Consider the following 16,187-nt stretch of genomic DNA (forward strand, 5'->3'; position numbering starts at 1 on the left):
GAATATCCCATTTTTCTGGGCACAGTGGCACATACATCTGTAATTCCAGTGACTCCGGAGGCTAAGGCAGGAGGATTGCAAGTTTGAGGCAGCCTCTAGCAACTTTGTGAGGCCCTAATCAACTTAGTGAGACCCTGTCTCAAAGTGAAAAATAAAAAGGGCTGGGAATTTAGCTCAGTGGTAAATTGCCCCTGGGTTCAATTCCCAGAACCAAAACAAACACACAAAGTGATAAATATCTGATGTGACAGATATGCCAGTGACCCCATTCGCTTATAAACATTATATGCATGTATTTAAATGTCACACTGTATTGCATAAATATGTAAAATTTAGTAAAATATAGTAATGTCAATTAATATAAAAATACATGAAAAAACAAAAAAGGAGTATCATGTTTTAAGCAGTAGATATTTTGGTATGTATCTCAAGAGAAGGACTCTTAAGGAATGTAAACTTTCCTTAAATACAACACAAAACCACAAACTAAAAAGAAAGAATGTGTATATATGAGACTGCAAATTATAAGCTTCTATATACCAAAGGCATTATTAACAGTGAAAATGTAAGCTATACAGTGAAGAATATATTTACAAAAGGATATCCATTGTGACTTGTATCTAGAATATATAATATAAAAACAAAAAGTTAAAAAAGATTTTAAAAAGTTAAATTTTAAAATGAGCATAAACCTAAAGAACATGAGTCCTTACTGATTTAAATAAAAAGGGTACAATAATTCCATTTAATTAATGTAGGAGAAAAGAGAAATAATAGCATTAGAATACTGCAGCAGGAACTATGATGCCACACACCTGTGATGCCAGCTACTTGGGATGCTAAAAGCAGGAGGACTACAAGTTGAAGGCCAGCATGAGCAATATAGAGAAAATCACTCAGAAAAAAAAATACAGCACTAACTTCAAGCAATACCAACTGGTAAATGCTAACATTAGTGGACAAAAGTTTAAAGAGAAACAGGATAACTGCACAGTCTGAAGATATCTTCCTCCTTATCATTTATTAATTATATAGGGAAAAATAGTTAAGCTGACAGACACAAGCTCAACTAAGTGATCAAGATTAACACCAACTGTAATAGAACATAGCAGCATCATGGATGCCCTGATGGGATGTACTGAGAAAGATGTGTCACTCCTGTGGTGTATGTCACTATAATTTGGGACATAGTAAAGCTATTTTTCAAAAGGCTGAAGTAAACATTTTAGGCTCTGCGGGCCATATAGTCTTGACTACAATTTTTCAACATTACCAGCATAGCACAAAAGCAACCACAATCAACAGAGAAAAAAGGGTACTGTTATGACTAATAAAATTTTTATAAAAACAGGTGGCCAGTCTGTTGTCAGTCCCTGTAAGAATACTAACTTTAATCTAACTATGAGAAGCACCAAAAACTGTGGGACAGTCTACAAAATATACCTGCCCAGGTATATATATAAATGCATCATGGTCTTACAAGACAATGAAGGTGAGCAGCCTCAATACAGTAGTGGCATAGGAAGCCTCAGATCTCATTCCCCCACAGAGACCACAACTTAACAATATATTGAGGTCCAAAAGGCCTTTCTAAAAACTCCAGAAACTAGTTAAGAAGTCACACTACTACATTTGCAGTATCCCAGTTCTTGACAAATGCAATGCTAAGAACAGCCGCATTAAAATAGCAAAGAAAATCCTCTGTATTTTATCCACCAAAAGCCTGCTCCAAAGCCAGCACCCAATGTAATCAGGAAAAACTGTTCAGTTTTCTCTGCAAAGAACTGTCTACTTTTTTGTCACGACTGACTTTAAGAGCTGATGGGGAACCAGCATACTTCCGATGGTGGTCAACTGCAGAACCAGAAGCCTGTAGTACCAAATACAAACACCAGAGAGAGCAAGAGATTAATAAACTCTCTAACCAGTAAATTACAAAAATAAGCTGTGAGAAGACACATCTCCTGAAAACATTAGAGATGAACAATATATCTCACTGGGTTGACTGGTGAAGGAATTTCCCTGTACAAAAATCACTTTTTAAAGACTAGGAGAGTTAAGGAGTATGGATGTAGCTCATATGTCCTGGGTTTAATCCCCAGAACCACACCCCCCCCATACACACACACAAACTGGGCATTAGCCACTTTTTTGTTTTTGAGTTAGAAACTTTTCAAAATACCCAAATTCTGGCAGAAAATTATCCAATAAAGAATTCAATGAGGGGCTGGGGATGTGGCTCAAGTGATAGCGTGCTCGCTTGGCATGCGTGTGGCCCGGGTTCAATCCTCAGCACCACATACAAACAAAGATGTTGTGTCCGCCGATAACTAAAATATAAATATTAAAAAATTCTCTCTCTCTCTCTCTCTCTCTCTCTCCCTCCCTCCCTCCCTCTTAAAAAAAAGAATTCAATGAACTAAGAATACACAGATAACTAAACAATTAGAAAAATGATGAAAAGTGAGAATTATCAATAAAGAGAAATTATGAAAATGACTAAATAGATTCAGAAAGCTTAGTAATACAAAGAGTTCACTAGAACAGTTCAGCAAAAAACTTAAGCAAAAGATTCAATGAATATAAAGGTGGGTCATGTGAAATTACTCAGTAAAGATAATTTAGGGGGGAAAAATGAAGGATATGAAGAAAGTCTGAGAAACTTACAAGATATCATCAAGCAGACCAACTAAGGGATCATGAAAATTTCAGAAGTGAAGTCAATGGGACAAACGTGAGTTGCTCACTGCCTTGCTGTTGCACTGGCTTTGAACTCACAATCCTGTCTCAGTCTCTTAAACTGCTGGGATTACAGGCATGTGCCACCATGCCCAGCTGTTGATGGATTTTTTTTAAGAATGTACATATAATGGAATACTATTCAGTCTTTAAAAGGGAAATCCTACCATTTGCAACAATATAGATAAACCTGAAAAACACTATGCTTAACAAAATAAGTCAAGCACAAAAAATGATGCATATGTATAATGTCAAACTTACGAAAACAGAATAGAATGGTGATTACCAGGGGTTGGTACATGGTGGAGCTGGTCTAAGAGGTGCCCAGGGTACAGAACTTCAGTTTTCAAAGATAAGTTCTGAGTATGGCCGTAACTTTTTAGATACAATGTCAAAGGCAAGAAATTATGAAATAATGAATAACTTGAACTTCATTAAAATTAAAAACTCTGTTCTCTTAAAATAATATTAAAAGAATGGAAGAAAAATACACTGGGAAGAAATATCCTCCAAAGACACAACCTGACTAATCCTGAGAACATATCAGACATGCCCAAACTGAAACACATTGTGCAGAAAAGCTCACCTACACTCTGCAAGAGTCAATATCAAAAGATAAAGAAAGGTAAAGAAACAATTCAAGATTAAAGAAAACTAATGATACACAATAAGTGCAATGAGTGATCCTGAAGAGACCCAGAAGCAGGATGTGGTGGTGCATACCTGTAGTTCCTACCTATCTGGGAGAATGAAGCAGAAAAATGGCTTGAAGTCAAGCATGGCAGCACATGCCTATAATCCCAGCTGCTCAGGAGGATGAGGCAGGAGGATCATGATTAAGCCTGCCTCAGCAATTTAGAGAGGGCCTAAGCAACTCAGTGAGACGCTGTCCCTAAATAAAAAATAAAAATAAATAAAAAGAGCTGGAGACATGGCTCAGTGGTTAAGCGCCCCTGGGGGTTCAATCCCTGGTCCCCCTAATCCCAACAACAATCACAAAAAAATGGCTTAAGTCCAGCCTTTTGAGAACAGCCTGGGCATCATAGTGAATCTTTGTCTCAAAAAAAAAAAAAATCTAATAAAATTCCTGACTATTGTGTTAAGCTTTTTACTTATTCTTAGGAAGTATACACTTATGAATTTTTTGTACCTCATACTAAATAGTACAGAAAAAAAGTACATGGGGGGAAACAAATGTAGCAAAATGTTAACAATTGGTGAAAACTGAGTAAACAGTAAACAGGAGTTCTTTGTATTATTTTTGCAACATTTCTATAAATTTGAAACTATTTTAAATAAAAAAGTTTTAAAAGAAGTACAAGGCTAGTAGACCAATTTTAGCTTACTGAAAGGAGAAGTTATTCAAGACTAAATAGCACCTTAAAAGAAAAAAATAACTTATCAAGCAAACCCAAATCTTGTGGCATCTTAAAATTAGGGTTACCCTTAAACATAAAATAAAAACAATGGTTTTTCAGCTGTAAAGACTGCCATCTGAGGAATTTTCACTGTAACAAAATTGGCTCACCAGCTTCACAGAAGACATTAATAATATAGATAATAAAATTCTGAAATAAGGACTCCTCCCCCAAACCACTCTTTAATCAAAAGCAAGTAAAAAAGTTTTTTTTTAAAATTGTGTTTACAGTACTGGAGACTGAACCCAAGGTCTCATATATGTTGGGCAAGTGTTCTACCATTGAGCTACATTCTCAGCTCAATAAAATAAATTTTAAATTTTTAACCAAAGGTTAATTGTATATCTCATCTACTCAGCAGTATTCCACATTTAATTAAATAGTAATCCCTTGCTATTTACACTTTTGAAATTTTTAGCCTCAAAGAAATGTTAAATGTTTGAAGTGATAGATGTCAATTATTCTGAGCTGAACAATACATACTATATGTGCACTGAACATTACTGTACTCATAAAGATATGCTATTAAGTCAATTTAAAAAATTTTTCAATTTCAGCCTATTTAACAGAAGCAGATCTAATAGGCCATAAACTCCAAAATTTATCATTATCAGATATTCTGAAGCTCTATGACCAAAGAAAACCATTTTTTAAAATTTGATCTACAAATTTCCTACACCAAAATAATTAGATGATTTTTTCTTACTGTCGTTGAACACAGTTTAAGGAATACAGTCCAGAGTATGACAATGCAGCAAAACTACCTCATCCTGTTTGTCCCCTGAAGTGAATTTCTGGTCCTTAATGTATTCTGTGCTTAGCTGAGATGAAGCCTCATGAAAGAACTCCAAAGAACTCCAAAGGCTAATTGAAACAGAAAAGGTGGAACTCAGTTTCCCTCCTCATATTTATTACCTTCACATTGGAAAATAAAATGCTTTTATTTTACATAAGTAAATAGATCTATTTATTAAAATCTGCAATTTAATAAATTTAACTCCTTCTTAGTATTAACGTGTTTAGCTAGTTAATACAACAAACTTTGAGAAGCTAAATGATACCAAGAGCAAGTAAAATATGACAACACCTAAACCAAATGGCCACCTATAAAACTGATTTCTTGGAGGGGCTTGGGGTACTAAGGATTGAACTCAGGGGCACTCAACTACTGAGCCACATCCTCAGCCCTATTTTGTATTTAAAGAGAGGGTCTCACTGAATTGCTTAATGGTTCACCATTGCTGAGGTTGCCTTTGAACTCATCCTGCATCAGCCTCCCGAGCCATTGGAATAGACGGCGTGTGCTACCACACCCAGCTCTACAAAACTGATTAATTTTAAAGCCACAATTAATACTATTAAAAGGAATTCAAAGTATTGGGCATAGTGGTGCACACCTGTAATCCCAGCAACTCAAAGAGTTAGAGGCAAGAAGAGCCCAAGTTTTGAGGCCAGCCTCAGCAACTTAGCAAGGCCCTAAATAACTTAGCAAGACTCTGTCTCAAAATAAAAAATAAAAAGGGCTTGGGGATGTGGCTTAGTGCGTAGGCACCCCTGGGTTCAATCCCCAATACTAAAAAATAAATCAATACATAATCTTATATATATATATACATAAAATAAAAGTAACTTGATTCATTCCAAATACAGCTGGATTCATTTTGAGATCAATAATATATAATTTAATGAAACAGTATGTCTTATGAAATAGATATATGTACATTTCTATAAAATTTAATTGAGGTGAGGGTAATAGCCCTTATTTCTTGTTCATAAGAAAATAAACTACAATTGGGGATACAGTAAAGTGGTAGAGTGCTTGCTTAGCACATGCAAGGCCCTGGGCTCAATTCCAAATACAGCCAAAAAAAAGAAAAAAGAAAAAACTTATACAATCTTTCCGATAATCAATTTGCAAAACACCCCTCAACCCACCCGCTCCCCCAAAAAACAAAAATATACACTGATTCAATGATTCATAAATCTGCATTATAGAAACACAAATGACCAGTAAAAAGATATAAATAAAAATTCCATCAGATTACTAACAGTTTCTTTTTAAACTGTAAACAACTTAAATACTTGACGAATAAAGTATGAGAAAAACAACACTGAGATTTAGTATATGCCAGGGACTATTTTAAGACTTGACATTTATCACCTTATTTGAACCTCATAACTATCCTATAACATGGCTTCCATTATACACATGAAGAAAAGCATGCAAAAGTCCAATCTCTTGTCCATGATATACATTTAGTAAGATTTAATCCCCAGCAGTCTGGTTCTAGAGCAAATTTGTTTAACCACTAATCCTATACTGCTATATTATGTCAATATAACACTTTAAAATTATTAAAATTTGTGTTATGGATCAATATCCTCCAAGAAAAATGGCCTCAAGATAGAGCTAGATTGTAAAGGTAGGCTATAAATAAAAATGGAAAATATTTTTACAATCACATTTAAAACTTCAATTTGTAATTGCATAAAGATATGTTATGCATAAAAAGACTTGAAGGATACATATAACCTAAGTTTAATAGTGACTTTCTCAAGATGTGAAAATTATTTTTTATATTGGCCAAATTATAGTTATATTGTGTGCACATACAAATATGTAACAACAAATCCCACATTCATGTACAACTATAATGCACTAATAAAAAATATGAAAAAGAAAATTATGTTTTCAGTGCTGGAGATTGGACCCTGAATATAGTGCATGCTAGGCTCTACAACTGAGCTATACCCTAGCACAAAATTATGAAAAACTGCTAAACTTCATTGTTCTTGTCTATATTTTTCCAATTTTCTAAAACAAATCAATTATTACTTTTGTTAGAAAATTTGCTAGGGCAGTACCAGGATTGCCTAGCCCACCTTTTTGAAAATATTTTGAAGCAGGATTCTCTCTAGGTTACCTAGGGCCTTGATAAATTGATGAGGCTGGTTTTGAATTTGCAATCCTCCTGCTTCAGCCTCCAGAATCACTGGGATTACAAATGTGGACCACCACACCCAGGTGGGAAACAATTTTTTTAAAAAATCTGCTTCTCACTAATGAGTCTATATACTGGTATATTTATGAAATCCTGTCATAATTTGTACATACAAAGCTCGATCAGCTCCAAAAGTCTGAGTTCCACAAACAGATTATCAACAACTAGGAAGAAAGGGTTGGGAAAACAATTTTAAATGTCTACTCTAAGAAATTTAATATATGACTTTGTTATTTGTATACATATTACCATCCTGGTTAAGAAACTGATATGATGAAAGGTTAAATAATTTGTCCTAAGTCTTACAACTAGTAAAGCTAGAATTTAAATATACTTTGTTTGCTTCAACAAAGTCTCAGTTGTAAGACACCAGAAGGAAAAAAGCTGAAAATAACCTTTGACCAATTAATTTACTAAGAAAAAATAAACTAATTAAGAATGAATAGCTCATCATAAATTGGTTAATAGCATAGAACTAGGAAAACTGGAAAATTCATTGAACTAGATTTGTTTAAATGGTATTTTATTCCACAAAATTGGGCAAGTAACAATCTTTCATACTTTTTTGTTCTCTTTAAATTAGAGGATCTGAGCTAGGTGACTTGTCATGTTCCTATAATCCCAGCACCTCAGAAGAATGAAGAAGGAAGACCAGAAGTCCAAAGCCAGCCTCAGAAATTTAGCGAGGCAAATTACAAAGACCCTATGTCAAAATTAAAAAATAAAATAAAAAGGGCTTGGGATGTGGCTCCATGGTTAAGTGACCCTAGATTCAATCCTTGGTACCTAAATAAATAAATAAAATTAGAGAAGCATGACTCAGTGGTAGAGTGCCTGCCCAGCATGTGTAAGTACCTGCTCAGCATGTTCCCCAGCATAAAAATAATTAAAAATAATTAAATTAAAGGATGAGAGCCAAACATGGTGGCCTATAACACCAGTGACTCAAAAGGCTGAGGCAGGAGGATCTCAAGTTCAAGGACAGCACTGGCAACTTAGAAAGATCCCATCTTATTTAAAACATAAAAGTAAAAAAAGGGGGGATTAGAGATGGATCTCAGTGCTGGAGTGCCCTGGATTCAATCCCCAGAACAAAATACATAAATCAATAATAATTAATATAATTACTATAATTATGACAATTAATTATAACATAACTATATATTATATATGATACTAGAGGATGAATAGCTTTTCCTAATTCCTATAGTTCCCTTTTGGCTTAATTTTAGGAACTTTTGTACTAAAAATATGATCTCTCACTCCCCTCTACATATATACACCCTTTAATAAACACACATCCCCACTCAAATTAAGTCAGATAAAACATGTACTCTTATTTTAATATTCTTCATTTTTAAAAGAATCTGAGAGCATACAACCCAAACAAACTACAAACAAATTAATGTAGAAAAGTGCTTTTCCCAAAAAACCTTAACTTTTGACAGTAATAAGATTAAATATCTAAATGCTTGCTGAAACCTTCAGCCTGGTTGGAAGTGTAGCTCAGTGGCAGAGCACTCGCCTAGTAAGCACAAAAACCTGACTTTGATCTTCAGCACCAAAACAAAAATCCTGCTATATATAACTTAGCTATAAACTATAGCTAGGAAGCCTGACTTATTTTCTGACTCCAAAAGATTTTCTAATCTGCTCCATCTCCAAAAGAAAATATATTCCTTCTCCTATCCATAACAATAATTAACTTTATTCTAAATGCTCCAGAAAAGATCTTGGTCTCCCTTTGATTCCTTCTTTCATCAACAAGTCACCAAGATGAATGAATTCACCAAATGCTGGTGAGAATTAGAGCCAAAAGAATTCTCATTTTGCTAACTGGAATGTGAAATGATACAACACTTTTTAAGGCAGTATGGCAGTTTCTTAGTAAGCTAAACATATCCTTACCTTATGATCTAGCAATCATGCTTCTTGGCACTTATTTACCTGAAGGAGTCAAAAATTTATGTCCATACAAAACATATTCAAAGATAATTTAAACCAGCTTTATTCGTAACTTCCAGAACTTAGAAGCACCCAAGAAATCCTCCAATAGGTATATGAGTAAATAAATTGTGGTACATCCAGACAAATGTAACATTATTCAGCACTGAAAAGAAATAAAAAACTATCAAGCCACGAAAATACATGCTAGAGTCTTAAATGGGTATTACTAATTAAAAGAAGCCAACATGAAAAAGGCTAGAGTTTATTACTGCAGCTATGGAATTCTAGGCAAGGAAAACTATGAAAGTCCAAGGTTGTCAAGAGGGAAGAAAAGGACAGAGGATGAATAAGTGGGAGAAGAAGAAAATGATAAATAAGCAGAGCGCATACAGGATTTTTTAGGGCACTGAATTATTCTGTATAAAACTACAACAATAGATACATGTCATACATTTGTCCAAGCCCACAGAATGTCCAACACAAGAGTGGACCACAAGGTAAACTAAGGACTTTGGGTAATAATGATGTCAACGTTAAGTTTACCAATTTTAAACACATGTACCCCTCTAGTAAGGGCTGTAAATGATAGGAGGAAGCTATGCATGTGTGTAGGGAAGGGATACACAAGAAATCTACTTTCTATGCAATTTGAATGTAAACTTAAAATTGTTCTAAAAATTGATGTTTTTTTATACGAATTCTTTTATTTTTTAGGTATAAATGGACACAACACAATGCCTTTATTTTTATGTGGTGCTGAAGATCTAACCCAGGTCCCACCCATGCTAGGCATGCTAGGTGAGTGCTCTACCACTGAGCCACAATCCCAGCCCAAGTTATTTATTTTTTTTTTTAAAAAAAGGCTTAGACTTCCAACTATGCCATTATGAGAAAGTGAACAAATTCTCATCTCAAAACATTCAACTACAAAATTACCTATGTGTGTGTGTCTAAATTCTACTTTTGGGGCTCAGGAAATTAGCCAAAGACAAATTAATTGAGACACATTTAATAATAACCCCCCCAAAAGGGTAGAACTGTGGGTATGAACAATGAAGTCTATGGCTTTTTTGCCTAAGGCTGCTACCATTTCCTATCTTTACCTTCACAGCTTGGTTGGCAAGGGTAGTTTGACCTGGATGAAGTAGCTGGGAAAAACAGCACACTTGCTGCCAGAGACGGTGGTTCTGAGAATGAGGCACAGAGGCTAAAAAACCAAGGCCTCACTGACAATAAAAGAGATGAACTGGGCAAATATATTCTGGTAGCCCAAGGACACAGTTCTACCACAGACCAGTTTGGTCTAACCAACTCTGATTAGCATTATTTTTTTTTTCCCCAAATAGGCATATACTGGGGAGAATGTTCCAAAAATTTTTAACTGATGAAGCTGGATTCAAAGAAAATCTATTGGAGACCATTGTTTTAGGTACTATGTAGAAAAAGAGAATTCTGTGAAAAAGTTTTCTCATCTATAAAATGGTAATATAACATTCCCTAAAATGACATAATACTTAAATAATGTAAAATAATAGTTTTGAAAAACACCTAGTTATATAGTTATGTCTGGATACACAAGAGGTATATACCATTCTATAGGGAATAATAATTTCCTGAATACTTCTTAATGGATGTTAAGATAATCAGAATAGGTGTGGCAGCGCTCGCTTGTAATCCAAGTAGCTTGGGAGGCTGAGGCAGGAGAGGACTGCAGGTTCCAAGCCAGCCAGAGCAATATAGTGAGGCTGTAAGCAACCTCGTGAGACCCTGTCTCAAAATAAATAATAAAAAGGGCTGGGGATGTAGCTAAGTGACTAAGTGCCCCTGGGGGTTCAGGCCCTTGTACAAAAAAAAAAAAAAAAAAAAAGATAATCAGAGCAGTGTTTAATGAAGATTCGAAAAATAAAGAGGAAAGACCAATGTGAAAAGAGAAAGAGCTAAAGAGAAAGAGCTAAAGGGCTGTTGTAGTCATTAAAATTTGAGGCCACGACTGTCTGACTCAGAATAAGAAGATAGAATGGTTAAAATTTAGAATGAAAATAAACAAGAAAATTGTGTTAAGACAGGCTCTAAAAGAGTTAAATTTTTAAATGTCATCACAAGTCCAGGTGTATGTGAGAAAAGTGATGTTATAAAGAAGAACGTTGTAGGGGAAAAAGTGAGTTCAGCTTTGACAAACTGGCATAGAAATGCTAGTTGACATAGAAGTGAAAATATATAGCAGGCAAATTGAGGAAAAAAATGCAGGAGTAATAGTTTTCAACCCTAGATCTTTTTCAACTATTCAAACTAATTTCTACCTGCCAAATCTTGTCTGTCTACTAGACAGACACTAGATTTCTTTTTCTTTTTTTTTTTTTGAAGCTCTGAGATCAAACCAGAGCTTAACCATTGAGCATGTAACATGCCTGGCCCTTTTGTTGTTGCTTATTTATTTATTTATTTATTTATTTATTTATTTATTTGGTAACAAGCATCGAACTCAGGGGCACTTGAACACTGAGCCACATCCCCAGCCCTATTTTGTATTTTGTAATAGGGTCTCACTAAGTTGCTTAGCACCTTGCTTTTGCTGAGGCTGGCTTTTAATTCCATGATCCTCCTGCCTCGGCCTCCTGAGCTGCTGGGATTACAGGCATGCGCCACCACACCCTGCCCTTTTTTATTTTGAAACAGGGTTTTGCTAAATTGCTTACATTGACCTCAAATTTAGAATCCTCTTGCCCAGCCTCCCAAGTAGCTGGCATTACAAGCTCTGCCACCAGGCCCAATTGAGACACCAGATTTCTTAAAGAACCCTGGCTCTAGCCATTGTTTTTCTAATCTGTAAAACACAGAAGTACACACCAAAAGCCTGTGGGAGTGGTATTATGTGAACTAATGTTTCATACTGGCATATCTCTTCTCAAGCACACTTCAAGAGCATAGCTCCCAACAAAAAGTATCTGAGGTTCTGACTTCAGTTTCAACAATAACTACACATACACTTATACTATAAGTTATAAGCAAGCTATAATAATTTTACATGTATTTGAATAATTATTAAAGACGACCTCTAGAAAACAGGAACTATGTTTTATTTTGCATACCATATCCTTCAGTAAACTAGTATCTAGGAAATACTCCAATAATATGCAATGAAAGAATGAAAGAGAGTTTGCTCAATGTCTTCTGAATCTGAAAATCTAGGCATATATATTGAAAAAAAAAATTGGACTGAAAAATAAAACAATGAGCATAATCCTTATAAAGTTAGTAACTAGCCAGTGCAGCAGTACACACTTTTAATCCTAGTGATTCAGGAGGCTGAGGAAGGAGGTTTACAAACTCACGGCCAGATCTCAAAAATAAAAAGGACTGGAGGTACAGGTTAGTGGTACAACACCCCTGGGTTCAATCCCCAATATTAAAAAATAAATAAAAAGAAGAAAAAGTGGTAATTATATCCAAGAGAAAAAGAATACTCACTTAAATGAAATAGCATGGAAACATAACAACAAATGCTCAAAGAATGAAATAAATGTTAAAAGAAGGCTGAGAATAAAGACTGGTCTAAGATGGTCTACTTATTAATTGAATCTGTGGAATTAGACAAGATTCTGCATCTTTTAATCACCCTGTGAATAAAATTATTTTCTAACAGCAAATAAAAGTAAGAATTTAATATACTCTGCATATCTTTAATTCACACAATAATTGTCTCTCCCCAGTGTACTAATGAGGAAATTAAAACCATGGAGCTTCACTATGATTCTAGTCACAAAGCAAGTAAATAATCTACTTTTGTTTGTTTCCTAAGTGATCTAGAATGTGCATATGCTAAATTACAAGTTATAGGCAGGCACAGTGGCACACGCCTGTAATCCCAATGGCTCAGGAGGCTGAGATAGAAGAATTGTGAGTCCAAAGCCAGCTTCAGTAACACTAAAGTGCCAAGCAACTCAGTGAGACTCTGTCTCTAAATGAAATACAAAATAGGGCTGGGGATGTGGCTCAGTGTTCAAGTGCCCAAGTTCAATCCTCGGTACCAAAAAAGGAAGAATACTAAATTACAAGTTATGTTCTAAAGCCAATAAAAAATTCCACTTTTCTGATACCATATGAAATTCCCAGACAGAAATACCACTTATGTTAACAAACCGTAACTTTCCAAAGCAAAAATTTAGATTTCTGAAATTTAGACCTCAAGAATTGCTATGCTCTTCCAGGGTATCTTTCCCTTTTAATTCTAAAACAAATGTGAAATATTACAAATACCAGAAGTATTTTTATCATTAACACACATCATTAGTCACATCATTAACGCACACTTACCCTTAACTATTTTAGTAGTTTAAGCCACACATTATTTTGTAAAGAAAATGAAAATAAGAGTCACTGTACATGGGTTAACAAGACCTCTGAAAGATACAAATTCCCTTAGGATTTCCTTATAAACAAGTATTTAAAACTAGAAGATAGAAATAGAAAGGAATGATGGCACACACCCTGTAGTCCCATCTAATCCAAAAGCTCAGACAGGAAGATGGCAAGTTCTAGGTCTACCTGGATGACTTAAAAAGAACCTGTCTCAAATAAAATTTTTAAAAAGTAGGATTGGTAATGTAGTTCAGAGGTAGAGCATTTGCCTAGTATGTGCAAGCCCCTGAGTTCAATCTCCAGCACTGTAAATTAGAAGACAATAAAAATAGAAGAAAACTAGAAAGTCATTTTAAACTTCTTTCCTGTGTTTCGTAAATCCAATTAGGAAACTAGTACTATTTCCATAAAATTCACTAGATTTTATGATCAAATGATGCTTAAAATGCTAAGGCTATTAATGATTCATTTGTCCTAAAACAGAAAGATTCACCCTATTCCAAGCAAAAATTCAGAAGATCAGTCAGCATAGACTTACCCAGGTTTCCTTGCTCAATTGTCAGCACCACCTCATCCATCACCACAGCCCTGAAGTCCAGTTCCTCTTCACCACATTTGGACTTCAAAGCTCGTAAGATCTCTTTTTGGGGATAGTCTTCCCTGATACGACGATCTGTCAAAAACCACAACTTTGCAGCCACAGAGCTACACATCTTGATCTGCTTGTTCTTTCTCTTCTGGATTATTTCTTCTTGAATGTAAACTCTAGATGGAAAAAAATATACATACAAATCAAGAAATCAAGTGCAAATCAAGGAATCTACTTAATGTTTGGATTTTATACATGCAAATGCTGAGTATACAAAACTATGCAATAACTATAATATAGTTATTATATAATAGCTAGGAATAAGGTAAAGATACTATGCCTTTCTTATTTTCATTCAAATTAAAAATTATATACTAGTAAAAATATAGAAACTGGTAACTTTTCCAGAAATAAGATTTCTCTTTTGTCCTTTAAGGAAACTCTCACTGCAGCTTAACATTAATAATTTCAGTTGGTCACTTCAAAGAAAGGTGGGACATAAAGAAAGAACATAGACCAATATATTGTCTAGCAATATACTTCAACTTGATCACCTCCTTTTCAGTTTTATTTCTTCACTCAAAATCAATCTCCTTCTTGACATGAAATAGACGAAATCCCAATCATCAACAAGATACCCCATATTTCCCATCAGTAGTCTCATTATGTATATTTTGTATCTGTAATTAGCTTAACATTCAATTTCCTTCCCAAGCTTTGTAATAGTACAAAATGAGATAACAGCACTGATGTTACTAGGTAATTAAATGCTGACATCACTTACGTAGTAATTTTAATCAAAATAAATACAGAAGAAGAAAAAGGACTTTGAATAATCAAAGTAAATGCCCAGGTCCGCACACTAAATTTTGTCCATTTCAGTCAGAGAACACTATGCTCTTACTCAGTGTTTGTATTCTTTCTTTAAATAGAAATTTGGAAACTCAGTTTACTAGAATACAAAAAAAAAAAGGACTTTTTTCACAGTGATAAAAAGTCACTAGATTTTGAGTAAGACAACAGTTTAAAGTTGTCTTCCTGGAAGGCAAAAAATAAACAAAATGAGTTTGAGAATAAGAAGGAAGTTTAAAAAATTTTTTTAATTAAATAATTTCAGGGGTTCGGGGTTGTGGATCAGGGGTAGAGCACTTGCCTGGTATGTGTAAGGCCCTGGGTTCAATCCTCAGCACCACAAATAAATAAATTAATTAATATATAAAGGTCCATTGACAACTAAAAATATATATGTTTTTAAAAAGTTTCAAGTACAGTTGTCCCTTGCTCTAGGTATCCAAGAGGTGGTGCTCTAGGTATCCCAGAACTCCACCCCCTGCCTACACACCACATCCTACTCCCAGGTACAACAAAATCCAGAGTTAAGTCCCTTACATAAAATGGTATATTTTTATACAACTGTACACATCATTGGGGATTAGATGCAGGAACACTCTACAACTGAGCTATATTCCCAGCCCTTTTTAAATTTTTAATTTTGAGACAGGGTCTCTAAGATACCAAGGCTGGCTCCAAACTTAGAATCTTTCTGCCTCAGCCTCCCAAGTTGCTGCAAATACAAGCTTGCACCACTGGCCACACCCGGCCCTCCTGTAAACTTTAAATCATCTTTAGGCTACTTATAAGACTTAATTCAGTATAAATACTATGTACGTAGTTGTTTTACTGTTTTGTTTAAAAATACCAAGAGTCTGTATATTTTCAATACAATATTGACTGAATCTATGGATGCAGAACCAGGGCATAGAGGGCTGACTACTATTCAAGTATTATCCCAGATAAGGTGGTAAAACTAACTCAAAAACAAAGGGTAAAGATTAGAGGATAACAAAATCCAAAGGGATCAGCAGCAGCTTCATGAAGAGCAGCAGCTATAATGGTCCTTCATGCACACCTCCACTCTCTCTCAGATATACAATTGGAAGGACCTGATCCTCGGAAATATGGTAAAACCAAATTCAACAGTGCACGTTGACCTACACCATGCCTGTCAAACTCACTCACCTATGCTATTCTCAATCTACCTATCCCTCAACCCACTTCCTCAAAGGTGTAAATAAGTCACTGATATTAAATAAGAAGGATATCTATTCTAAATATGATATTAACTTACACTAG

The 16,187-nt window shown here is 34.8% G+C and overlaps 1 protein-coding gene across 5 annotated transcripts in view; it reads right to left on the reverse strand.

The window, feature by feature from the left end:
- The window catches only part of Rimklb (ribosomal modification protein rimK like family member B), a 77,729-nt gene that overhangs the window by 25,010 nt on the left and 36,532 nt on the right, over nucleotides 1–16,187 (reverse strand). For all 5 annotated transcript variants that reach the window (XM_078015281.1, XM_021720864.3, XM_078015279.1 and 2 more), the window contains exon 2: nucleotides 14,004–14,230. In XM_078015281.1, coding sequence (XP_077871407.1) covers nucleotides 14,004–14,178 — 175 coding nt within the window. In that variant the 5' untranslated portion in view covers nucleotides 14,179–14,230. The remainder of the gene's footprint in view (nucleotides 1–14,003; nucleotides 14,231–16,187) is intronic.

The sequence above is a fragment of the Ictidomys tridecemlineatus genome, chromosome 6 (genome assembly GCF_052094955.1).
Source record: "Ictidomys tridecemlineatus isolate mIctTri1 chromosome 6, mIctTri1.hap1, whole genome shotgun sequence".
Classification (NCBI taxonomy): Eukaryota; Metazoa; Chordata; class Mammalia; order Rodentia; family Sciuridae; genus Ictidomys; species Ictidomys tridecemlineatus.